Source organism: Leucoraja erinacea, chromosome 5 (assembly GCF_028641065.1).
Source record: "Leucoraja erinacea ecotype New England chromosome 5, Leri_hhj_1, whole genome shotgun sequence".
NCBI lineage: Eukaryota > Metazoa > Chordata > Chondrichthyes > Rajiformes > Rajidae > Leucoraja > Leucoraja erinaceus.
This window is the reverse complement of record NC_073381.1, coordinates 54,719,268-54,745,129: the sequence shown is the minus strand read 5'-3', so window position 1 is coordinate 54,745,129 and position 25,862 is coordinate 54,719,268. Positions and strand designations below refer to the sequence as shown.

At 43.5% G+C, this 25,862-nt stretch overlaps 1 protein-coding gene across 4 annotated transcripts in view; it reads right to left on the bottom strand.

Moving 5' to 3' along the window:
• ptprk (protein tyrosine phosphatase receptor type K) overlaps positions 1-25,862 on the bottom strand; it is a 570,756-nt gene that overhangs the window by 183,550 nt on the left and 361,344 nt on the right. For all 4 annotated transcript variants that reach the window (XM_055635637.1, XM_055635639.1, XM_055635640.1 and 1 more), the window contains exon 8: positions 8,399-8,701. In XM_055635637.1, the coding sequence (XP_055491612.1) occupies positions 8,399-8,701 (303 nt within the window). The remainder of the gene's footprint in view (positions 1-8,398; positions 8,702-25,862) is intronic.

The window sequence follows — 25,862 nt, the reverse complement described above, 5'->3', positions numbered from 1 at the left end:
GCTTCGTAACACAACAAAATAGTAAGATTAAACGAGAACTTACCAGTTTGAAGTTTGATCTTGATTTTATGAGGAGTTACGATGAGCGATTACGTGAAGAAGGGCCGTCCGTCTGCATGCGCGTCAATCTTCAAAGCAGCGGTGTTAAATCACAGATAAAAAGAAGACCTGAGAATAGTAAGATTGTGAAGAAACTAGAACTTCCATGTGACCTTGATAATATGAGGGTGGGAGCGGTGGGCACGTAATCGCTCATCGTAACTCCTCATAAAATCAAGATCAAACTTCAAACTGGTAAGTTCTCGTTTAATCTTACTATTTTACTTCGGAGTCACGTGAGTGACTACGTGAAGATTTCAAAGCTGTGATTTTACGCCGGTTACGAATCCAGGCGTCACTCACTGAATGGATTGACCATGGATGCGTGTAATCATTAAAGCATTCAGACATTACGTAGTTAAGTAAAGAAACTGATGCTTTAAATGAAAGAAAAGTTTAAAAAAAAGTTACCCCTCCCAACCTTGGGGGGGGAAACTAAGGGACAGAACTTAAAATGGTACGTGCAAACACCCCCAGTCCGGTTATGTGTTTGTTATAAAACCGGTGGACCGTTATTTCATTCGTCCATCCTGCAGCCACTAGGATGTCGTCAAGGGGCACGTCCATAGCTCTTGCTGCCGACGTAGATGCAGCCCTGGTGGAGTGAGATTTAACCATATAAATGTTTACTCCTGCTACCGCCATTATCTCTTTTGACCATCTGGAGATGGTTTGAGTTGACACCTTTTGGTGTGTTTTTTTGTAAATTAATTAATTTATTTATTTTTATGGCTGATGAGGACTGATTGTTCTGAGCCTCTGAGGTTCTCCATAACTCTCAGATAGTGGTGTTAGTATGTTACCACCCACACAACCGTTGGTCCTCTGGATATGCCAAGAACTGGATCTCCATCCCTGGCATTCCTGGCCTGCTCTGTTTTATCAGGTTCCTGATTAGGAATGTTATGTTGTTCATATTGGTGGTCATGTAGTCCAACCGTAGCTTTTGCAGTGTCTGGACTCTTTGTCAGCATACCACCTTCAGGGTTAGTTATAGGCGGTCCCCACTGTCAAAGTAGGGTTTGTACCACGCTCACATCCCATGTGTCAGTGTACCTTGGCCTTGGAGGTCTTAAATTGTAAATTCCCTTAATGAATTTTGTTGTAAATGGGTGCGTTCCTATCAAACTGTGCCCTGCTTCTGGCATCAGATTGGAGGAGAGTGCGCCTCTGGAACTATAGATGCACTATAACTTAGTTTATAATTATAGTACAGTTTGAGAGGAACTCCAAGACATCCGTTATCCGAACTGTGTTGTATTTGTTCGGACAGTCCTATGCCTTGAAATGGCCTCCTCAGAATCTGCAGACCAACAAGTTATACGCTCATGTAGTGGATGATTGCTCCCTGTAACGGGGTTCACTAGGAGGTCCCTGCTCTTGGGTACAGCCATTACTGGCTGGAATATAATTCCCAAAATTTTTGGGGACCAGGCTTGAGTAGGCCAATCTGGCACTACCAATATGCCTGAGACTTAGTCTTGCTTGATTTTTTGTCAAGCATCGGTTTGTGAGACAAATTGGCGGAAAGCATACATAAACATTCCTCCCCAATTGAGGGAGAAAGCATCCACTGCCTTGCTCCTGGATCCAGCTCGCAGGACACATATCTGGGTAACTAATGGTTAGTCTAGATGCAAACGGATCAACATCTGGTATGCCATATTGTGTAGTTATTTTGTTAAATACTGTCTGATTTAACATCCATTCTGTGTTGTTATTAAACATTCGTGATCCAGCATCTGTCACCGTGTTATATCTACCTCGTAGATTTCCCAAATATTCCTCTCGATACACCAGTGCCAACTGAGGTTCGACAATCTGTCGTAAAATACAGATTTTACACCACCCTTGTTAATGGATATATGCCACCGCAGTGGTGTTATCAATCTGAATTTGAACAAGCACCGGTTGCATATCGCTACAGAGAACCTTGAGTCCATATTGTGCCCCCAACAATTCTGGGTAATTGATTCCATGTGTTGGGGAATTACAGACTCCTGCTCATTCCATCTGCCCCCACAGCTTTAGACTGTGTTGGTGTCTCCCCATCCTTAGCCGTTTGCATAGGTCTGAAGAACCCTCGATGGCTTTCGAGCAAAATTTCCCTGAGCTATCTCCCATTCGTTATCCACCATAGTTATTCAACAATGGCCTCTGCTGGCAATCCATAGTTTGCCAAGTCGGCCTGCATGTAATCTGAGTGTTCCTTTGCTTGCTGTAAGTTCTGGTAATGCAAAGGCCCGTACTGCTGGGAATGCAGCTACTATTTGCCAATTACACTCGCTGTTTGCCTGATAGATGGCTAGAATTTGACTATCAGGTCATTGCAGGCTTAATTAATATTGTCGTTTGCCCCTAGGCAAAGTCACCAACATATTTACTGTTTTTGATAGTAAATTCTAGGTAATCAATTACCAATTGTAGGTGTCAATTTTGATTTAACTGGATGGATAAGGTAACCAATTCTTTCAAACAGGGTTTTGGTTTGCTTGATGATGCTTCTGCCAATTCTTGGTGACTCCAAAATGAAAATGTCCTCCAAATATGCCATTACTATGTGGTTTTGAGACCTTTGTAGTCCCAGAATTGGTTTCCGTAGTTTAGTCAATAGTCGAGGAGCTGATGTCAACCCATTTGGCAGAGCCATGCCATCCAGTTAAACTTCAAATATCTCCTGTTCTTAATGAATAGACACCGAATAGTATGCATCTTTGAGGTTGATGCATGCCATGTGACAGTAGTTAGACTGTAACAAAGAATTGCTGTTTCTAAACGTCTGTACTGCACAAATGAGTTAAACCTGGATGAAGTGACATCCTCCATCTGTCACCTGTCCTGGAAGGCAATCCTGCCCAAAATACTGGGCCTGCCTTGAAGACAATTCCGGTCCAAGTTCCAAGTCTGCTTGGAACTTATGTATGTTGTGCAGTAAAAAAATCACATGTTGTTATCTGTTTTTTAAAACCAGATCTGAAATTCATGTTATTGTCATTTTGAACAAAAACACACGAGTAAAATTACCAACATGTAACTGGTCCACAATCCCTTGTTTCAGTAAATCCAGACCCACCTACCTCCATGGCTACCGGTGGTCTTGTGGTAAGCCCAAAGGCCCCTGATGCGGGATCCTTTTCTCTCCTTGATTGGGAGTTGGACTGGTAGGAAGTGCAGATTTCATGTTTCTCCTGACCTCTGCTTGGGTCTTGGTCTGAAAACCTTATCATACTGAGCCTGCCTTGTCGGACAATTCTGGCCATAATTCTGAGTCTGCCTTGAAAGACGACTCTGATCATATTTCCGTGCCCAGCTTTCAAGCTACCACTGGCTTCAGTTAACTGCTTACCCCCTATGGAGGTGTGGGGTGTGTTGTCGCCTACTGATGAAGTTTGCTTGTCGTTGATACCTTGAATGGTCCGACAGTTTTTGCTTCCTTCTTCTGGTCTTACCTGAAGAGAGGATTCGGCGGCTGGTTTCTCCAAAGTCACCCTGATGGCGCTGTTCCCTTGCCGGCATTTGTGCGGATATTCTGCCAACTGCTGTCTCTTGAGTCCATATGCATGTGCTTCAGTATGTTCATACTTTAAATTTCGTTTGAATGTTATGTGAGGTTCGAATGACAAATAAGTCAAGTCAAGTCAAGTTTATTTGTCACATACACATACGAGATGTGCAGTGAAATGAAAGTGGCAATGCTCGCGAACTTTTGTGCAAAAGACAAACAACCAAACAACCAAACAAACTATAAACACAATCATAACACACATATTCCTTTACATAATAAATAATGGAATAGGAAAAACATTCAGTAGAGTTAGTCCCTGGTGAGATAGGCGTTTACAGTCCGAATGGCCTCTGGGAAGAAACTCCTTCTCAACCTCTCCGTTCTCACCGCATGGCAACGGAGGCATAGCAGCTGGAACAGTCCGTTGCAGGGGTGGAAGGGGTCTCTCATGATATTGTTGGCTCTGGAGTTGCACCTACTGATGTATAGTTCCTGCAGGGGGGCAAGTGAAGTTCCAATAATGCGTTCGGCCGAACGCACTACTCTCTGCAGAGCCTTCTTGTCCTTGGCAGAGCAATTCCCAAACCAGATGGTAATGTTCCCGGACAAGATGCTTTCCACCGCCGCTGCGTAGAAGTACTGGAGGATCCTCGGAGACACTCTGAATTTCCTCAATTGCTTGAGGTGGTAAAGGCGCTGCCTTGCCTTACTCACGAGTGCTGAGGCGTGTGATGCCCATGTCATATCCTCGGAGATGTGGACTCCCAGATATTTAAAACAGTTCACCCTCTCCACAGGATCCCAATTTAACCTCAATGGAGTGTACGTCCTCGGATGATGTGACCTCCTAAAGTCCATGATCAGCTCCTTCATTTTTTTGATGTTCAAGAGGAGGCTGTTATCCTGGCACCAGAATGCTAGACCAGCCACCTCCTCCCGGTAGGCCTTCTCATTGTTGTCTGAGATAAGGCCCACCACCACAGTGTCATCAGCAAACTTAATTATTGAATTGGAGCTGAACCTAGCCACACAGCCATGTGTGTACAGGGAGTACAATAGGGGGCTGAGGACGCAACCCTGGGGCGATCCTGTGCTCAGGGTGAGCGATGTATTCCCTCCCATCTTGACTACATGGGGCCTGGCGGTGAGAAAGTCCAGGACCCAGGCACACAGGGAGGTGTTGAGCCCCAATTCCAGTAGCTTCCCGGCCAGTCTGGTGGGGACTATCGTGTTGAAGGCTGAACTGTAGTCTATGAACATCATCCTCACGTAGCCCCCCTTCTGGCTGTCCAGATGGGAGAGAGCGGTGTGCAAGACCTGGGAGACCGCATCGTCCGTGGACCTGTTCGGACGGTATGCGAACTGCAACGGGTCCATGTTCCGAGGGAGGAAGGCGCAGATGTGATTCTTCACCAGCCTCTCAAAGCATTTCATGACTACCGAGGTGAGGGCCACCGGACAGTAGTCATTCAGACAGGCAGGGTCTAAATAAATGGTGTTGTATAGTATTGTAATTCGAGATCAGTTACCTACCGATCACTCACACTCCCCTCCATTGAGAGTGAGATTTGTAGGTAGCCCTGAAAACAGGTGCTGCCGCAGGCCCCTGAGGATACCTGCGCTGGCATGGCCCCTCCAGCGGGCCTAAATGAGATTCTTGCTTTGGGTCAGACTGAAACTGACCGTGAATGCTCCTCTCCTCAGAGCAGGAGACATTTTCTAGATCTCTATCCAGGGAAGCACCCAGTGGAACCTGGATGATTGCAAATTTATTTTCTTTTGTGCTTATTATTTATTTTATGTAAAGCTCTTTGGTGCAAGTTAACTTAAACAGTGCTATATAAGTAAAAGTTACTTACTTACGTCCTTTCTTCTGCTTGTCCCTGGGAAGGTCGTCCCCCCCCCCCCCTGCTTTTGTACTCTGATTCAGAGTGGTTTCTTCCACATGTACTTCCCCCTCCAATGGGGAAGACATTGGGTTGCCCCATTATGCGAGGCTCCCGGTACTGCCTGCTGCTGTAGGCCCGGGCTGACACAGCTCTCTCCTTAGAGCAGGTCATTGTTGGAGCAACTTCTCCAAAAAGTTGCTCCTATGTAGGAGAGTCGTCCTCAGACGCTCTCCGTTGAGGGAGGATATCCCTTTCCCTCCCCCGCACTCTTCTGAGTCAACGGGTTGTTTGACTTGCGGGTGGATTTTCCCGTACTGCAGGACCACCAACGGATCTCTCCTCCTGCAACAAGTCTCCTGCCGGATCAGCTGCTGCGCTGTGTCGGGAAACACCGTCGCCCGCTACTGGGAAATGCTGCGGTCTTCGGCAGCCGACTCCCCCGCGGACCGTATCCTCGACATCTGGGCACTGAAACTACAAAAAGTTTCAAGCCCGAAAGAATGCAGGTAAGTGATTCAACTTTCCTTACCTGCCATCCTAACGGCCTGGGAGGACGCAGTGCCTCTGCCAGTCCGTCGCGCGTTGCGTTCAGATGTAATGACGCGCACGCAGACGGACGGTGCTTCTTCACGTAGTCACTCACGTGACTCCGAAGTAAAACATTATTGTCCTTGTAATTCTGGTGTCTTGATCATCTTTTGATTAATTGCTCTGTAACTGCTGCATGTAGATTCTGCTGCTATGCTTCCAAACACTGCCTCTACTTTTCCTTTCTTTAAAATATTCCATGAAACAAACTTTGACCAGGAATTTGGCCTTCTGCCCTAACATCTTTGTTATATGGCTCATGCTATAAGACTGCTTGTGTTTGTGCTGTTGCCAGAGTGAGAAGGGAAAGAGTGGGCTATATTAAAAGACCACAGGTTAAAGCACCAAACTCCAGTTGAAAATCAAAGTCATTTTTAGTTCCTGATGATAACCACATAGTTGCCAGTTTTCTGTAGCATAAGACCACTTCTCAAATATTCACAATATATAATTAACTATTTCAACGTTCCTGTGGTCAGTTCCCTAACTTCCATTAGGGTTAGACACAAAACGCTGGAGTAACTCAGCAGGACAAGCAGCATCTCTGGAGAGAAGGAATGGGTGACGTTTCGGGTCGAGACTTTCTTCAGGGATAAGGGAAATGAGAGATATAGATGGTGATGTGGAGAGATAAAGAACAATGAATGAAAGATATGCAAAAAAGTAACAATGATAAAGGAAACAGGATATTGTAAGCTGTTTGTAGGGTGAAAATGAGAAGCTGGTGCGACTTGGGTGGGGGAAGGATAGAGAGAGAGGAAATCCGGGGCTACCTGAAGTGAGATAAATCAATATTCATACCACTGGGCTGTAAGCTGCCCAAGGGAAAAATGAGATGCTGTTCCCCCAATTTGCGTGCAGCCTCACTCTGACAATGGAGGAGACCGAGGACAGAAAGGTCTGTGTAGGAATGGGAAGGAGAATTAAAGTGTCCAGCAACCGGGAGATCAGGTTGGTTCATGCGGGCTGAGCGAAGGTGTTCCACGAAACAATCGCCCAGTCTGCGTTTGGTCTCGCCGATGTATAAGAGTCCACATCTTGAACAACAGATACAGTAGATAAGGTTGGAGGAGGTGCAAGTGAACCTCTGCCTAACCTGAAAGGACTGTCGGGCTCCCTGGACAGTCGATGGAGGACATATAGCAACAGGTTCACTGAAGGGTTCACTTAATTCAAATGCTGGTTGGCCATTATAGTATTTCAACATCACCTCATTTTTTAAAATGTTGTCAATATGATTTTGTCTATAATCTTAAGTCTTAGCCAATCTAACTAGTAATCACATTTATTGATGACTGCAATGCATATCCAGAATTCATTTTAAGAATGTCAGCCTAGAAATTAAATTCTAATACAATTTGCTTCAGAGTCATGTTGCAGAAAATGTTCTTCTGTTATGTGATACAAAATTATCATTTTTGGATCTTTAAACATAACTCTGGATATTTGGCAATTGTGAGCATATCTTTGTACCCCTGAGGTGATTATCCCATCTGCAGTGCAAGGCATACATTCATTTTGCAAACAGTGCTCATTTGGAACTTTGCAGGGTAACTTGGATCTTGTGATGGTTCTGGGAAAGGCACACTCATGTTAATCCCATGCATCCCATATTGTGAACCCTGTCTGCTGATTCCCCACTTTGCCTCAAGACCCAGCTCCCACAAGGTCCTGAAAAACTCTCTGTCTGACACCCAAGGGTCCAATTCCACCCCGAACAACTCACTCATGAAACAATGCTCTGTTTATCTCCATCACCAACTCAAAGTTTCAGTCACGGATCCATTTTCAATAACCTGACCTCCCATCTAGACTCAAGGAATAATAATTTGAATCCCTCCCACAGGTAGAAAGAGACACTGATGGTTCTCTCACCAACTCCAATTCAACATTAGACATTGATGTTTCTTCTCCCAGTCACCACAGCATTAAGTTTTGATGTCTCTATAGGTTTTGAGGCCTTTCATGCCTTCCAAAAAACTTTGATTTACGATCTCTCTATTAATCCATCCACTCATTATCCAAAACAACCCACTACTGCCCTGCCCTCTCAGTCCCCCCCCCCCCAAATATAGCAACAGCACAAAGGTCAGCAGCCTGATAAAATATGTTCATCCAATGTCACCAAACCCAATATCACAATTTTCAAATACCAAATTTTCAGACCATCAGTCGTTTTGCAAGAAAGATTGACGATGCACAATACTGTATAAACTGCCTCTGAAATTAGTTAATTTCCCAATTCACTGAGCACGACAAAGTTAGCAGAATTAACATATTTTTGACTATGACAAACGATGTAAGTCATAATATTTACCGTCTTCATCTGTCTGAATGATAACCTCTTCGCTTTCTTTTCTTCCTTCTGGATTTGTCAGAATCATTTTGATGTTGATGTTTGTGTATGGTGGCAGATTCCGAATGATGTGGCGAGATGACTTTTGATCCATCTCCATGCACCGGGCTTTGCTTTCATTGTGGCCCACGAAGTAGTGATAGCATACGGTGATGTTAAATGTGTGGCAGCGTGTTACATTGTAGCCCAGTGAATCCAACTCAATAGCAAGATGTCTGGCATATATCTCTGATATTTTTAGACTTTTTGGTGACCTCATGGGTTCTATTCGGGGAAAAAAATGGATAGATTTTAGGAGTAATAAAATAAAATATTCACTTGCATCACATATTGAATGGAAAATTTTAGAAATACAAGTTTTAAATAAAACGCTCATGCTCAAATGCCTGTTAAAGGATAGAATGCCCAGGATACCTCATTTCAATAAGTCAACTAAAAACATCATATATAGAAAAACAACAAACCACTTAAACAATGCAAATGCCAGAGATAATTACTTAGTCTAGTCCTCTGATCCCGCTAGTCTATTCAGATAGAAGCAAGGAACTGGAAATGCTGGTTAACACAAAAAGACACAAAGTGCTGGATCAACTCGTCAGGCTCTTGGTGAACATGCACAGGTGACGTTTCGGGTCGGAACCCTTCTTCAGACTGATTGTGGTGGGGGTGAGGTGTGGAGGAGAGGCCTGTAAAGCAGGACAAAGTTGGGCAAAATATAGGTGGATACAGGTAAGGGGGATTTTTGATAGGCAGATGGTTGGACATAGGCCAGAGGTGAAAAGATAAAAGGTGTGATGAGGATAGAAGAAGGGCAAATTGTGAAACCAGAGGAGGGAATATAGGTGAAAGGGAAGCAGGTGGGGAGAAATGGGTGCACTTCCAGATGTGCACATGGGGAGGAGAGTCTTTTGGATATATTGGTCAGCTCAATATTGGGATGAAATTGGATAATTCAATGTTCATATTGGCTGAAGAAGGTTTTCGGCCCGAAACGTCGCCTATTTCCATCGCTCCATAGATGCTGCTGCACCCGCTGAGTTTCTCCAGCAATTTTGTGTACCTTCAATGTTCATATTGTTAGGTTGGAAGCTACCCAAGCGAACCTGTTATTTTTGTGCTCCCAACAAATGTTATTGAAATGATACTGGATTGAAATATATATATCATCCACAAACCTAATAATGTACATGTTGTAGAAGATTTATGATTTAGAATATTGCAGGGCAAAGTGGTATTTGTAATTAAACTACAAATTGTCTGCAGAAGTGACAATTTCATATTAATGAAGTACATTCCTCTGAGCATGGCACATCAATTGCATTTCTTTACTGTTCAACAAAATCATCTAGCATTCATTATTCTTCGGTTAAAAAAAATGTGAAAAGGAACTTTCAGATAGCTTTTAATCCTGGTCCCTTTACATCATAACATTGTGGTAAATCTCAAGGTTGCAATCAAATTTCTTGTGCCTCTTGGATCCAAAACCACCCTTTCCCACATCCATGCACATGATATTAATAATAATTCACCATATTTTTTTATTACCTGTATTAAACAGGTTATTCCAACATACAAGAAAAAAATAAATATGCCTTCAGATATTGTTTTTCAATTTGGAACATTAAAATAAAATAGCATAAATATATAACCGTTCTTTATTGTATAAACAGCTTTGCTCTGCAGGGCAAGGTATTTTCATATTTGTATCCCATGTGTTGCTTCGGTATAATTTTCACCAGCATTGTTCTAACATTATTTTTTATTCAATATGAAGTCCCTGACACCCCAGGCTTTCAAACAAAGGAATATATTGCGATTACAGTTCCACCAATTCTTAAAAAGACTGACACCAGGCAAGACAAAACATCTCACTTCATCTATTGCTGCATCTATTGGTTCTGCATCTATTACTCACTCCCTCCACCACCAGTAAACAAACAGTGACTGCATGGTGTATATGATCTACAAAATCACTGCTGTCAGTCACCTGGGCTACCCTAATAGCACCATTTGTATCTACGACAACTTCTACTAAGGAGGACAAGACCTGTAGGTACAGGAAAACAGAATCACCCGTGTGATCCTCTCAAGGTGCACATCACAGTGACTTGGAAATGGATTGCTAGTTTGTCTTCGTTGCTTGCTCCCAATCCAGAAGTATCCTGCCCAACAACACAGAAATGACTGCAGTTGGTTTAAGCTGGTCATGACTTACAACCACGTCCTCAATTATGGATGGACAATAAATGCATGCCTTACCAATGTGTAGGAAGGAACTGCAGATGCTGGTTTAAACCGAAGATAGACACAAAAAGCTGGAGTAACTCAGCAGGACATGCTGATAAGGTTCACTACTTAAATAACAGACAACTCACAAAAACGTTAGGTAAAGCAACTCAAGCTTTACTGATCATCAGCCGGCGGAAGTGAGGGGGATACACCAGTCAAGTAAGCAACAAACACTTGACTTCCCCGCGCCACCACTTCAATGAACTTAGTCACATTCCAAAGATGTTAGTCATGGTCACAAGATGCAGCCAATATACATCACTGTAGGACGAGTCTGGGCTTGTCTCTTATCAGTTAGTTGTCTCTCTTATCAATTAGTAGACACATTTCAAAGGAGGTTACACAGAAAAGCTGGAGAAACTCAGCGGGTGCAGCAGCATCTATGGACTGTAGGACGTTTCGGGCCGAAACCCTTCTTCAGACTACGTCTGAAGAAGGGTTTCGGCCCGAAACGTTGCCTATTTCCTTCGCTCCATAGATGCTGCTGCACCCGCTGAGTTTCTCCAGCTTTTCTGTGTAACCTTCGATTCTCCAGCATCTGCAGTTCCCTCTTTAACACATTTCAAAGGCATCTTATCAGTTGGTACTTTCAGGACAAGACATTTCAAAGGCATCGATCTCTTATCAGATGGTACTTTCAGGACAAGATATTTCAAAGGTATCGGTCTCTTATCAGTTGGTACTTCCAAGACAAGACATTTCAAAGGCATCTTAGTCATTGTCTCAATATACATCCACCTGAGATGAGCCTGGGCTTGTCTCTCTCTCTATCTTATCAATTGATACCTTTCCACGAGAGAAAGCCTGCTTGAGATAAAACATAAGCTACAACTTACAGTCAAGTATTCCACCATGTATCTTTTATATATTTAAAAGCATTTAACCTTTTCAAGGCAGCATATCTTGAGAGAAGGAATGTTTCGGGTTGAGACCTTTCTTCATCTACATCATCATCTATATCTCTCGTTTCCCTTAAGCCTAACCAGTCTGAAGAAGGGTCATGACCCAAAATGTCACCCATTCCTTCTCTCCAGAGATGCTGCCTGTCCCGCTGAGTTACTCCTGCTTTTTATGTCTTCCCTTACCACAATGCACAGATTATGGAAACAAATGTATAATTAGCAAAAATAATAGCACTTTACTTCATGGGAATTCTTTGTGCCGAACAACTCCTGACTCCTGGTATGCCAGCATTTTTTTTTCGGAAGATATCAAGGATGGGAAGAGATTCTATGCTATTTAAAAAAAATGAAAAGTAATTTCATGGAAAGATCCGACTCTGACAAGTTTGGTAATGACTGTTTGATTGCTGCCAACTGGGGCTGGGTATGTAGAGGGTGCCAAGAGGTAAGGTTATTCCAGAATACAAATGAGGAGAAATTTCTTCACTCAGAGTCCTTGCACATTTTATATCCTATGGAACTGTGGCTACTCAGTCACTGAATATCTTACAGGTTGAGAAAAGTGATCTTAGCCTCCAAAACTCAAAAGAACTGGGAGATCATGTGGTAGTGTAGTTGGAGTTCAAGTTCAATCACAATCTCCTCAATTACATGTGCAGAAAGTGTGGCACCGCTGCACAGCGGAAGAGTTGCTGCCTTACAGCGCTTGCAGCGCCAGAGACCCGGGTTCTGTACGTTCTCCCCGTGACCTGCGTGGGTTTTCTCCAATATCTTCGGTTTCCTCCCACACTCCAAAGACATACAGGTATGTAGGTAAATTGGCTTGGAATAAATGTAAATTGTCCCAATGTGTGTAGGATTGTGTTAATGTGCAGGGATCGCTGGTCAGTAGGTACTCAGTGGGCCGAAGTGCCTGTTTCCGCACTGTATCTCTAAAGTAGATCTTGATGTTCATTAGGATATGAGCAGCAGATAACATAGGGTGAGATGAAGGAAGTCATTTTGGAATGCATTGGAATATAATTTCTATGATTGGAATCATGGCTAGTGCAGGCATGGTGGGCTGATGGACATGTTCCTGTATGTACTGCTGCATGTTCCTTGTTCTAAAACTATGAACTCCTTGGTTTTGGTGGGCAGGGTTAAAGGAGTTAGATGATATGTTTAAGATAGCATCAGCTACAAAGAAAATAATCAGGGAGACTAACTTTAAACTCCAGGATGGTCAGGGAAACACTGAAGGTTTTTCTTTCCTCAATGACTACAGTAGGTTGACTTTGTTTCACTGCTGGCAGTGCAGCTGTCCAACAACTCCACTGACCCAAGTTACACCTGATCTCTGATGCACCTGTGTGAACTTTGCACATTCTCCTCATGAGTGGTTGCAACTACTTGACGAGGTATTCCAAATGTTGCAAGATGCTGTCAATGTGGTATTATATACATAAAGGGTGATGCTAAATGCCTGTTGCCTGTCCAATAGTATCTAGAGGAAGATAAATGATAAAATAAATGACTATAAGTTCTTACAATTATGTACAGCATTATTTCATAGAAAGGGAATCTGAAGACAGTTTTTGAACTTCGTTCCTGCACAGGCTGACATGGAATGATGGCATTCATAGAAATCTCTACAGACTTCATGATGAAGGCCACTTCATCAGCTAATTTATCTTCAGTTTCAAAATGCTTTTTAAATACACCTCTAGCATACCAATGAATACGGTGGCAAGATTTATTAGCCATTATAGGGAAAAAATCTAAATTGAGAGCCCTATCAGTGTTAAACATTTTGAAACTGTGCTGACAGTTGCCAAAGAACAAGCATGAGGCCACCACAGCTGTTGCATATGAAATGTTCAAAGCTGCTAAATTATCCTATACATCATACTAAAAACAAGTCAACAAAATCTGGAGTGTGATCTATCTTGCCAGCTAGCCATACTGGATACTAATTACACTAATTGTACAATTTATCTGCAACTTACAAAACTGACACTAATTATTAATTATTGTTGATCATATGCATTACAGTGCTATTCTTCTCCATAAAAGCACTAACATTTGTACAACCACTTTGACATATTTGCATTAAAATGTCATAATTTTTCCTATGATTATAGACAGATACTGATTTTTAAGTGACATCATGGTATTAGCTGACATCTGGTCATCACAGTATGAGGGGATGCCACTGTGTTTACACACATTTCAAATCAGCTGGCAAACGTAGAAAGCTCCCAGACCTGCTGCTAATCTTTTGAAATCAGAATGATATGCATCTTCATTTAAGCAGAGATAATTCCTACAGCCTGACTCATTACAAAGTCTCATACACTTACTGTTTACATATATTCATGCACTAATGAAAACTGAGAAAAGCACAGAATACACTCTTCTTAATTCTAATGTTATCTCTAATTAAGAAAAATATCAACTTTTGATCTACTGCGCATCAAACCCTTGTCCTTGCTGTGGATGCACTGCGCAAAATAGGCACCTCTAGATTTGGTTGCTGACAGCGGGACTAAGCTGGATGGTGGGCAACTGAGGGCAGCTTCCACTTTTCCAATCAGGCATGTGAATTGGAATGCCGCAGGAGTCATTGGATGCACTGCTGTTCATAATGTGCATTAATAATTTGGATGAACAATGTGGTTAACATTGTTGGTGAATTTACAGATAAAGCCAAAATTAGTGAAAAAGTAGACAGTGAAGTTTACAACAACATCTAGATCAGTTAGGAAGGTTGATCAATGGATGGCAAATGGAATTTAACTATGACAAGAGTGAGGGGTTGCATTTTGGTATAACAAACAAGGGCAGGATATACAAGTAATGGGAGAGCCTTGAAGAGTGTTGCAGAACAGATCTGGGGAAACTGGTGCAAGTTTCACACAAAAAATGGCAAATCAGGTGGACAGTGTGTTGCAGGAGGTGTTTGGCATGCTTGCCTTCATCGAAAGGGTACCGAGTACAAAGGTTGGCCCATAATGATGCAGCTGTACAAGCCATTGGTGAGATCACACTTGGGAGGAAATTCTGGCCGCCTACCTCTAGGAAGAATGATATTAAGATGGAAAGAATGTACAAGAGATTCACCAGGATGTAATCTGGGGTTGCAGGTTTCAGTTATAGGAAGAGGTTGGATAGGCACGGACTTTCGTTAGAGCATAGGAGGCTGTGCGGTAACTTTATTAAGGTGTAAAAAGTGATAAGGAGTATGAATAAAGTGAACATTCACAGTCTTTTTTTACGGCGGTGAGGATTCTAAAGAGGATATAAGCTTAAGATGACAGGAGAGGAATGTAAGAAGGACATTAGGGGCAACCTTTTCACTCCAAGAGGAGTCCGCATCTGGAATGAGCTGTCACTGGAATCTATGGAGCTATATGTCTACATATATATTTTTTAATTATGACTTTTAGAATACATTTGTTCAGACATATGGATGGGAATGGTTTATTGTGCTATGGGCCAAATGAACTTGCCCTGTAAGCCAACTTGGTTAACATGGATAATCCCCACTTCACACCTGCTCACAGCCTGACTCTAGACTGCAAAGGTAGACGCAAAATGCTGGAGTAACTCAGTGGGCAAGGCAGCATCTATGGAGAGATGGAATTGGCGAAGTTTCGGGTCGAGACCCTCTTCAGACTAATGTCAGGGGAGGGGGTGGGACAAGGAAAGAATATAGGCGGAGACAGTAAGACTAGTGGGAGACCTGGGAAGGGGGAGGGGATAGAGAGAGAAAGCAAGGGCTACCTGAAGTTAGAGAAGTTAACGTTCATACAGTTGGGGTGCAAACTACCCAAGCGAAATATTAAGTACCGTTCCTCCAATTTGCACTGGGGCTCACTCTGACAATGGAAGAGGCCCAGGACAGAAAGGGCAGATTGGGAATGTGAGGGGGAGTTGAAGTGCTGGGCCATCGGGAGGTCAGCTTGGTTAAGACGGACTGAGTGGAGGTGTTCAGCGAAATGATCACCGAGCCTGTGCTTGGTCTTGCCAATGTAGAGAAATTGACACCTGGAAAAGTGGATGCAGTAGACGAGGTTGGAGGAGGTGCAAGTGAACCTCCGCCTCGCCTGGAAAGACTGATGGATTCTTGGATGGAGTTGAGGGGTGAGGTAATGGGACAGGTGTTGCATCTCCTGCGGGTGCTGGAGAAAGTACCTGGAGAGGGGGTGGTTTGGGTGGGAAGGGACCAGTTGACCAGGGAGTTACAGAGGGAACAGTTTCTGCGGAAAGCAGAAAGGGGTAGAGATGGGAAGATGTGGCCAGTAGTGGGATCCCTTTGGAGGTGGTGAAACTGTTGGAGGGTTATATGTTTTATACGACTGCTGGTGGGATGGAAGGTGAGGACAAGGGGGACTATGCCCTTATTATGAGTGGGGAAGGGGGGAATAAGAGCAGAGGTGCGGGATATCAAAGAGACCCTAGAGAGAGCCTCAGCTATAATGGAAGAGGGGAACCCCCGTTCCTTAAAGAATGAGGACATCTCCGATGCCCTAGTATGGAAAACCTCACCCTGGGTACAGATGCGGCGTAGACAAAGGAATTGGGAGTAGGGGATAGAGTCTTTACAAAAAGCAGGGTGGGAAGAAGTGCAGTGAAAATAACGATGGGAGTCACATACAGTCTGCAAAGATTGGATCCTTCCCCACCCACTCCTCCCCAATCACCACTTCACACCTACTTACAGCCTGACTCCAGTCTGCAAAGACTGGGCCCTCGTCCACTACCCACCCCCTCCTTGCTGTCCAACATCAGTAACAATAGAAATTGAGGTGGAGAAGTTATTCAGGAGACAAAAAATCCGGAAATATCTAGGACCGGGCAATATTTCCCCCTCTACCCTCAAGCTCTGTGCCGAACAACTAGCACCACTCTACACAGACATTGTCAATCAATTCCTGAAAACCTGTACTGTCCCAGCCTGCTTCAATGTCTCCACTATTGTTCCTGTACCCATAAAGCCAAGGATTACTGGTCTTAATGAAATCAGGCCTGTCGCACTGACCTCTGTCGTCATCAAGACCCTTGAAAGGTGCTGGCCCACCTGAAAAATATCGCAAACTCCCTGCTGGACCCCCATGCAGTTTGTATACCGGGCCAATAGATCAGTGGATGACCTAGGCCTGCACTTCATCCTCCAGCATCTAGACCGCCAGGGGCCCTATGCAAGGATTTTATTTGTGAATTTAAACTCTGCATTCATCAACATTGTGCCAGAGCTACTACACTCCAAACTCCCAGTTGACTGTGCATGAACCCCTCTGTCAGTGGATCACCATGAGGCAGCATGTGAGGCTGGGAAAGCACATCTCGGACCCGCTGACCCTCAGCATAGGGGCACCGCAAGGCTGCGTACTCTCCCCTCCAGTTTACTCTCTGCACTTCCACAGACTCCTCTGTCACGCTTCTCAAGTTTACAGATGACACAACCCTAATTGGCCTGATCCAGGATGGGGAGGAATCTACCTACAGACAGGAAGTGATGCAGCTGGCATCCTGGTGCCATCGCAACAACCTGGAGCTCAATGCTCTTAAGACGATGGAATTGATTGTAGACTTTCGGAGAGCTCCCTCTATCCTCCCCCACTCACCATCAACAACACCACAGTCACGTCTGTGGAGTCATTTAAATTCCTTGGAACCATCATCTCCAAGGAACTTAAATGGGAGACCACCATCGACTCCACAGTCAAAAAGGCCCAACACAGGATGTACCACCTCATGTTGATAAACAGCAATAAAAGTCTCCAAAGGTGATGGAAAGACTGGAGGAAAGACTTGGTACTGAGAGTTCTCTGATACCTGCATTAAGGAGACTTTTAAACACACCTGAGCAACTACAAACACCCGTGAAGCCATGTAATGTCCCAAACATTATGGTGCCCTGAAATGGGGGGGGGGGAGGGGGGGGAGGGGAAACTATGTATAAACACAGCTGTAATTTGTGCAACCAAAATGTTTAAAAATGGCCTTTATTAAAATCTGACAATGTGCACTTGAACCACATGTGATTTTTTTTCTATTACTACTTTCAAATTGTGGAGAACAGAGGCAAATAAATAAATGGTGGTTCTTTGTCCAAAACATTATGGAGGGCACTGTACAATACAATACCTTTATTTGTCATTTGAACCTCACATGAGGTTCAAACGAAATGTAGTTTCTGCAGCCATACAATACAACATAAAAGAACCAAAACACACACACCAACACTATTTCACATAAACATCCATCACAGTGGCTCTCCTCCATCACTGTGATGGAAGGCAAAGTTCTTGTCTCTCCCCTGCATTCCATTTCCCTCCCTGAAGTCGAAGGTCAAAGCATTCCCCCCCGGCGGGCGCTAGTCCGGGGCAAATTAAGGCCACGCCCGGGCGTTGTAGGGCCCCCCCCTCCAGTTCACTTCAACCTCGCAATTGCGGGAGAAGTCGCCGCTGCGGTGCCCCGCAAAGCAGCCTCCCAATGAGTGTGTCTTTGTCCAGCTCAAACATTATCGGCAGCTCCTCGGAGCTCCTCGGCAGCTCCAGAGGGCACTCCACAGCAGGCTCCACAGCAGGCTCCACAGCAGTACTCCACAGGCTCCGTGACTTGGGCCTCCAGGTCGTCCGGTGGAGGCCGCTCCACGGCGCTATAACGGCAACGGAACAGGGAAAAGGTCGGGTATTGTATTCAAATCAATTCAATTCAATGCAATAAGGTGGGCCAAAAGGGCTGCTCTACGATTTGGTGAGATCATACAACATTGACTCTTCCTTCCCACCAAGGTGGTTAATGTTTATTAGTTTTGGTTTTTAGTTCTGTTGCTTTGACAAAGACTGGCAAAAAAAAAAGGTTGAATACTAGTCAACCTTTAGGGCTACTAATGCCTATCATATGGAAACCCTGTACGTTGGGAGGCCAGCGGGATAGATGAGGATGCTTCGGCAGGATTAATTGGGAAGGGTTTGCCTGCAGCTATGGGTCTCCAGGTGTCTTCTCCATTGTGAGAACGGGACATTTCCATGTGCCTTATCGCCAGCTCCAACCCCAATCTGAGCCTCAATAATTAAGGACTGGTTTGAGCCGAGCAGACTCACTCACAGAGTCAGTGAAGCTGGTTGGCAGCAGCTCCTGTATCTGCTGGCTCTCCCAACACAGCTGTTTCTGCCATCCTCTCCCACATACTGCCGTTTGTTCATTTCCAGCTTACTAACTGTTCTGGTTATGAACAGTTTTCAGGACAGGAACGCTATCATAACTTGGGTACTGCCTCGTGAGGGGGAGCAGATAGGATGGATACTTGACATGAGCTGCTGCTTTCAGCAATTACCAACTTCAAGTAAATTACTGTGAATTATACAGGTTCCTTGAGCATTGACACCACTTCTCAAGGTTATCAGTGTATTTGGTGAATCCAGATCATGGAAGCTATGTGAAACAGAAGTGTACACCATTGGGATCAGATTGCCCAATCTGATCCCAATGGTTATCAAAAAACGTTTACAATCTTTGCACCAAATGAGGGTGACTGAACCATGTAAATAACTTCATATACCAGCAGCCGAAACAAATTGGCCAAGGCTTGAACCTCATACCTGAACTAACCTGCTCCTGAGCTCCAGCTTCCAGTCATACTTTAGGGAAGGGGAACCTGATCGGGCAATTGCTTAGAGCCACTTCTTTCAGAAGTGGTAGGGGCCCCAAGAAGAATAGGGCAAATGGCTGTTCTATTTATTGACAATTTTTTCAATATGTAATTTAACAGAATTATTGTTGTTCATCAGTAACTTTTTAGAAACATTCAGGTGGGAAAAAAAGTTGCAGAAACCTCAACCTAATTAAAATAGACAAAAGGGCCATATCTGCCAACTGAAATGCAATCAATCAATATTCTAAATGTGATCATATATCATATTATGTTCATCCAAGGTGTATCCATCTTCAATTTTTCTTTTTTACTTTAATTATCCTTTATTGCAAGAGTATATACAGAAGCAGGGTATAATACTGATTTTGTGATGAGGTTCATGAATTCAATTTATGCACATTCTATATCACGATATTCCCTTGATAAAACTGTTGTCTCAAACTGCCACCCCCCCCCTCTAATGTATCTTTTATTCATAGAATTCGTCCTAGTTTGAGTTAGAATTTTTTAATAAACTGGGTGCAACAGCTGAACATCTAGTGTGTAATAACCCTCTGCAGCAAAGGTCATCTTTTAATTAGCATACAAGTTGCAAAATGCCATGGACATTGCTGTAAAAAGCTGTAAGTAGGGAAGCAATGTCCCCAAGCAAATGTAGGAACATAGTTGCGTATAGAACAGGATAGAATTTGATGGACTGAAGGTTATGCAAGTTAAATTGCTTTGGCTAGTATGAGTCGGCAGTAGTGGGTATTAATGTATTTGAGATCGTGACTGTAAATCACAAAGTCAGAATCAAATGCAAATAGATATTTAACACATGATTTGGACAATGTTTCTCCAAAGCGATATCGAATTATCTAAACAATTAGTTTCAAACCATTAATCGTTGCCTTTCTGCGCAAAGAAGATAAATCCAGAATTTTTCAGAGGGTATGCCAACTGTCATATCGCCACAGCATTTTTACTTAATTCTTGGCTGATTGACATTTCCTTTAATGTATGGAATTAGGATTACAGCGGTCTCTGATAATCTTGTATTTTGCTTGAATAAACAAAACATTTCAAAACATGATTCTCTTCGCACAAATTTTGTTAACTGCCAATTGAACTTTCAATTTACATACTTTAATACTGCTTCTCAGTTCCACTCTGTGCCCCTGGGTTTAGCTAATTAAGGAGACAGAGACCAGCAGTACACAAAATAAATCAATGCCAACAGAGAAAATAGGTGATTGGAGAATTTGACCCCAAATAGAAGCACTTATATATCTGAATTTGAAATCCAAGTTAAACCATTTTAGCCGTAAGCTTTTAAAAAATTGATGCAGCATTAAAAATGTTTCATTAATACAGTTCACAATGAATTTTGTGATGGTTTGGGTAACTGTAAATAAAAATCCATAACACCCTTGTGGCTAAAATAAGCAATAGTCTGATGATACTTCACTAATTCAGCAAACTAGATATTGATTGTTTTATCACAGATATATTAATGCTTAACATAAAACTGTCAAAGTCTGGGCTGTTTAGCCAGTGTAGTGGCAAGATACTAATCAGCAGTGTACAGAGACAGAATTACACTGCAGTCTTTAAACACTGTGCAGTATTATTTATTGTGCTTGGTCTTTGCTGGATTAACAGTTTGTATGCCTGTCACATTTAATCAATAGTTGTGAAGGCCAGAATCAGAGGAATTCTGCTCTAATAAATTTGTTTGATTTAAAAAGCTTGGCACCCGAAACCACTGACACATGCATCAGAGTTTAAATTAAAAGTTGAAATATGGCACATAACCAAAAAGAAAAGCACAGCAAGGTTGTGTGGAATCATCTTTGAGAATGCCTTTGGGAGAAATGAAATCCGGGCAACATTTTCAAAATGCAGGGTGTGTATCAAATATTATCTTACAATTAAGAAAAAGCTTTTCAAACAAAAAAAGAAACAAAGCATTTGCAATCGTTTGAAAAAGGTGCTGGATGTGCAGCACAGATTTTACTTCATCAACTGCACTTTGGAATGGATAAACAGGACTAATATTACTTAATTTCAATTGAGCACCGCCACACACAATCCCTTGTGGCTCCAATTTATAATGCGTCACCTTCAATACTTCCACTGAAAAATCACAAACACAGCAAATATTAATCACAAATTTCCAAAACAAATAGGGTCTATTTTAATCAGAAGCAATGGATGAACAGGGAGTTGCTCTCTCTGCTAACGTCCAGATCAGAGGCTTTCAAGAAGGATGACCCCATACTCTATGAGGTGGCCAAGTATGATCTCCGTAAGGCTAACAGGGATGCTAAAAGAAAAGTCCAGGACAATCGCAATTCACAATTCAATTAAGCTACTGCGGTAGGGTGTGACTACCCTCATGTGTTAACAGGGATGCTAATAGAAAATTCCAGAACAATTGTGACGCTCAATTCAATTTAAGCTACTGCGGCAGGATGTAAATACCATCATGGGCAACAAGCCAAAATCGGGGGCGATCTCTGGCAATGACACATCTCTTTCAAACTCTCAAAGGTATTGAGTTAATCTGAGGCACGTCCTCCCATCCTCTGCTCACTTTATCCACCACATCTCAGTGCAGAAGTAGATTTGCATTCAAGAGTGTAAACTCTCAGAAAGCAACAGACCCACTAGAAGGGTTCTGAAATTGTGATCAATCAACTGGCTACTGTCTTCACCGATAACTTGAACCTTTTACAGCTCAATGTTCCTGGGTACAGGAACTTCAGGAGTGACAGGGGTGAGGGAAAAAGAGGAGGGGGTTGCATTGGAGAAGGAGGATGTCACAGCTGTGTCCAGAGGTGACATTAAGGATGGTTTGTCTAGTGAAGATATATGGGTGGAGCTGAGGAACAAGGAAGGGATGATCATCTTGTTCAAGGTATACAGACCCCCAAGTAGACAATGAGAATTGGAAGAGCAAACATGGCAGGAGATTACAGACAGCTGCAGGTCAAATAAGGTTGTTGTAGTAGGAGATTTTAACTTTCCCAATACAGACTGGGAAAATCATAGTGTGAAGGGTGTAGATGGGGTGCAATTACTCAAAAGTATTCAGGGGATTTTCTTAAGCAGTATGTGGAGGCCCCCACATGTGAGAGGGCAATGCTGGATCTAGTATTAGGAAATTGGGAAAGTTAGGTTAATGAAGTGTATATGGAGGAGCCTTTTGGGACCAGTGGCCACAGTTCGATTATGTTTAAGATAGTTATGGATAGGGACGGAGTGGGTCCAACTTTGAGGGTATGAGAGAAGGTCTCTCTCAAGTTGACTGGAGCAGGTGATTTGAGGGGAAAGGAACATCGGCCAAGTGGGATGTATTTACTGAAGAAAGCTCAGGATGTGTACGTCCCTGTTAGAGTTAAGGGCAAAGCAGGCAAACGTAAGGAAGCTTGGCTGATGAGGGAAATTGAGACGTTAGTCAAAAACAAGAAGGATGCATGGGACAGGTATAGGCAGCTGGGATTAAATGCATCCCTGGAGGAATTTCAGGAACGAAGGAGTAAACAAAAAAAGGAAATCAGATTGCTCTGGACAATCCCAAAAACATTAAGGACAATCCCAAAAGATCTTATAAATACATAAGGGGGAGAAGGGTAACCAGAGAGTATTTACCGAGGAGAAAGACAATAAGATGGAGGAAATTGGAGTACTCACTGGAAGTGTCTTGAGACCAAATTTGAGGAACCATATCTGAGGAAGGATGTGCTGGCTCTGGAGAGGGTCCAGAGAAAGTTTACAAAAATAATCCCAGGAATTAGGAGGATTAACATATGATAAGCATTTGACTGCACTAGCGTTTGCCTGGAGCGGCGTTTCCTGAGGGGACCGCCCAGAACCTTGGCTTCGGCAGCAGCGCAGCGTGGAGCGCTATCGCGGAGCGGAGCAGGCGATGCCTTGCCCGGGTCGCCGTGCTGGAGCTCTGGAATGTTGAGACCGCAGGTGAACATCACGGTGCTGCGGGGCTGTGGAGCAGCCAGCCGTAGGCGGCGGCGCTGACTTTAACATCGGGAGCCTGAGATCTCTGCGGGACAGGCAGCATCTCTTGATAAGAATGGGTGACATTTCAGGTCGAGAACCTTCCTGGACCATTCTCCTTCTTCACTTCTTCAGACTGGAGAATGGTCTTGACCTGAAATGTTACTAATTTCTTCTCTCCAGAGATGCTGCCTGTCCCGCTGAGTTATTCCAGCATTTTGTGTCTATTTTCAATCGTTCGGCATCTGCAATTCCTTCCTACTTAGGTCTTGTCAATTTATTCATTGAGTACAGCTCAGCCTTCAACTGCATATGAATAAGTTCAATTCTGAACTGGACCTTGATCTGTGGCCTCCATCTTCAACTGGCTTCTTCAGGTCTTTCTGACCGACAGACCTGAGTAAATTTGATTTGGACATAACATTTCCTCCACCCTGATAATGAACTCGAGGTTGTGCGTTCGGTCCCTTGATCTGCACCCAGCGCACCCATATTGGTGTGATCAAATATAATGCCAACTTAATCTTTAAGTTTGCCAATGAAACCATTGTTGTCAGTACTGGAAAGAGACCATTGTGTCATTGTGCCAGAACAACAACCTAGTCCTTATTGTCGGCAAGACAAAAGTGTTGAATGTTGACCTAAGGAACCAGAGGGAGAACGCTACCCTGTTCTAATCAACAAGAGTTGCTGCAGTAATGGTTGACAGCTTTAACTTCCGAGGCACCCGCAACCTAACCTGGCCCCTGAATTATTTTTGTACAACTTCAGGTTGCAATCTTTGCATCTTCCTGTTATTTTGCATTTGTCATTGTACTTATTGTCACATCTATCATCCTCATGTAACTGCATACACCGTGAGCTTCATGCGAACACGGGATGTCATTGCACCCTGGTGAAAATGACAATAAACTAATCTAATCTGCAAACAATTTGCTAAGGCTTGTTGGATGTCTCGGTTGCAAACCATTTTTACTCCGCTTCCCATTTCTATAATGACATTTCTCACCTGGGCAACCTCCATTTCCACATACAAACTGGAGGAACAGCACCTCATAACCCAACAGTAAGTAACTTACTTTAGGAAAGTAACCCCTATATTCCTCCCTTTCTCTATTGCAATGCCACAATGGCCTACCTGGATGTGCATCCATTTTACACCTTCACCTCTCACCCCCAATCCCCTTTGACATATTCCATCCTCTGGCTTCACATTTCCTACTTCTTCATCCTTAATCGCTTTATTTTACACTTTTGTGTTTTCATCACTTCACCAGCTGCCGATCAGCCCCCCCCCCCCCCCCCCCCCCTTTCATCCACCTATCACTCATCAGGTTTTGACCTACCCCCATCTCTCTTCCAGCTTTCCCCACGTCCATCCTATCCCACCCCCCTCCCCATTCACTCCGAAGAACACCCCGAGGCAAGATATCACTTATCCGGGGAAGTTGAAGATAGACACAAAATGCAGGAGTAACTCAGTGTGTCATGCAGCATCTCTGAAGATAAGGAATACGTGATGTTTCGGGTCAAGTCCCTTCTTCAGACTGAGAGTCATGGGCGAGGGAAACTAGAGCTATGAAATGGTTCAGAACTAATCAGAGCCAGCACCTCTGACCAAGGAAAGGTGGAACCCACGATGGTCCATTGTTAGCTGTGGAAGAGGTAATAACAAAGGATATATGGATGAGAACAATGGAACTGGCAGTACAACTGGAGTGGGGGAGGGCCAGTCAGGGTGGGAATGCAAGGCTTGCTTGAAATGAGAGAAATCAACATTTATACAGCTGGGTTGTCAGCTGCTCAAACAAAATACAAGTTGCTATTCCTCCAATTTGCATGTGGCCTCACTCTGACAGTGGAAGAGGCCCAGGACCATAAGGTCAGTATTGGAATGGGAAAGGGCAGTAAAATATTTGGTGGACTGAGCATACGTGTTCAGTGAAACGATCGCCCAGTCTGCACTTGGTCTCTCCAATATATAGGAGTCCACACTGAGAACCACAGATACAGTAGATGAGATTGGAGGAGGTGCAAGTGAACCTCTGTCTCTCCTGAGAGGACTGTCAGGGTCCCTGGATAGAGTTGAGGGAAAAGGACATCTGTTGCATCTCCTGTGGTTGCAGGGGAAAGTACCTGGGGATGGGGTGGTTTGGGTGGGAAGGGATGAGTGAACCAGGAAGTTGCGGAGGAAACAGCCTCTGTGGAAGGCGGAAAGGGGTGGAGATGGAAAGATGTGACTTGAGGTGGGATTCCGTTGGAAGTGGCAAAAAATGTAGGATTATGCGATGGTATGCTGCCTAACCCGCTAAATTACTGCAGCACATTAATCTGAATCTGACATTTGTTCTGATAACACCAGTTCTTTAACTACTGTTTCTTGTCTGCTGTAGTTAATAGCTATCTTTATGCGTCTATTTGAATTCAATAAATGTTGCCCTCATCTGTTCTTCTAACCTAGAAGAAGGATAGGTTACCCTTTCCGCAGGGATTTGTATTACTACGATAAATTGCGTGGCCCTTTTATATCCCAGCCCTTTTGGTAATTTTTTATATCAGTGTGCAATTATCTAAATATCTTTTTACTTCA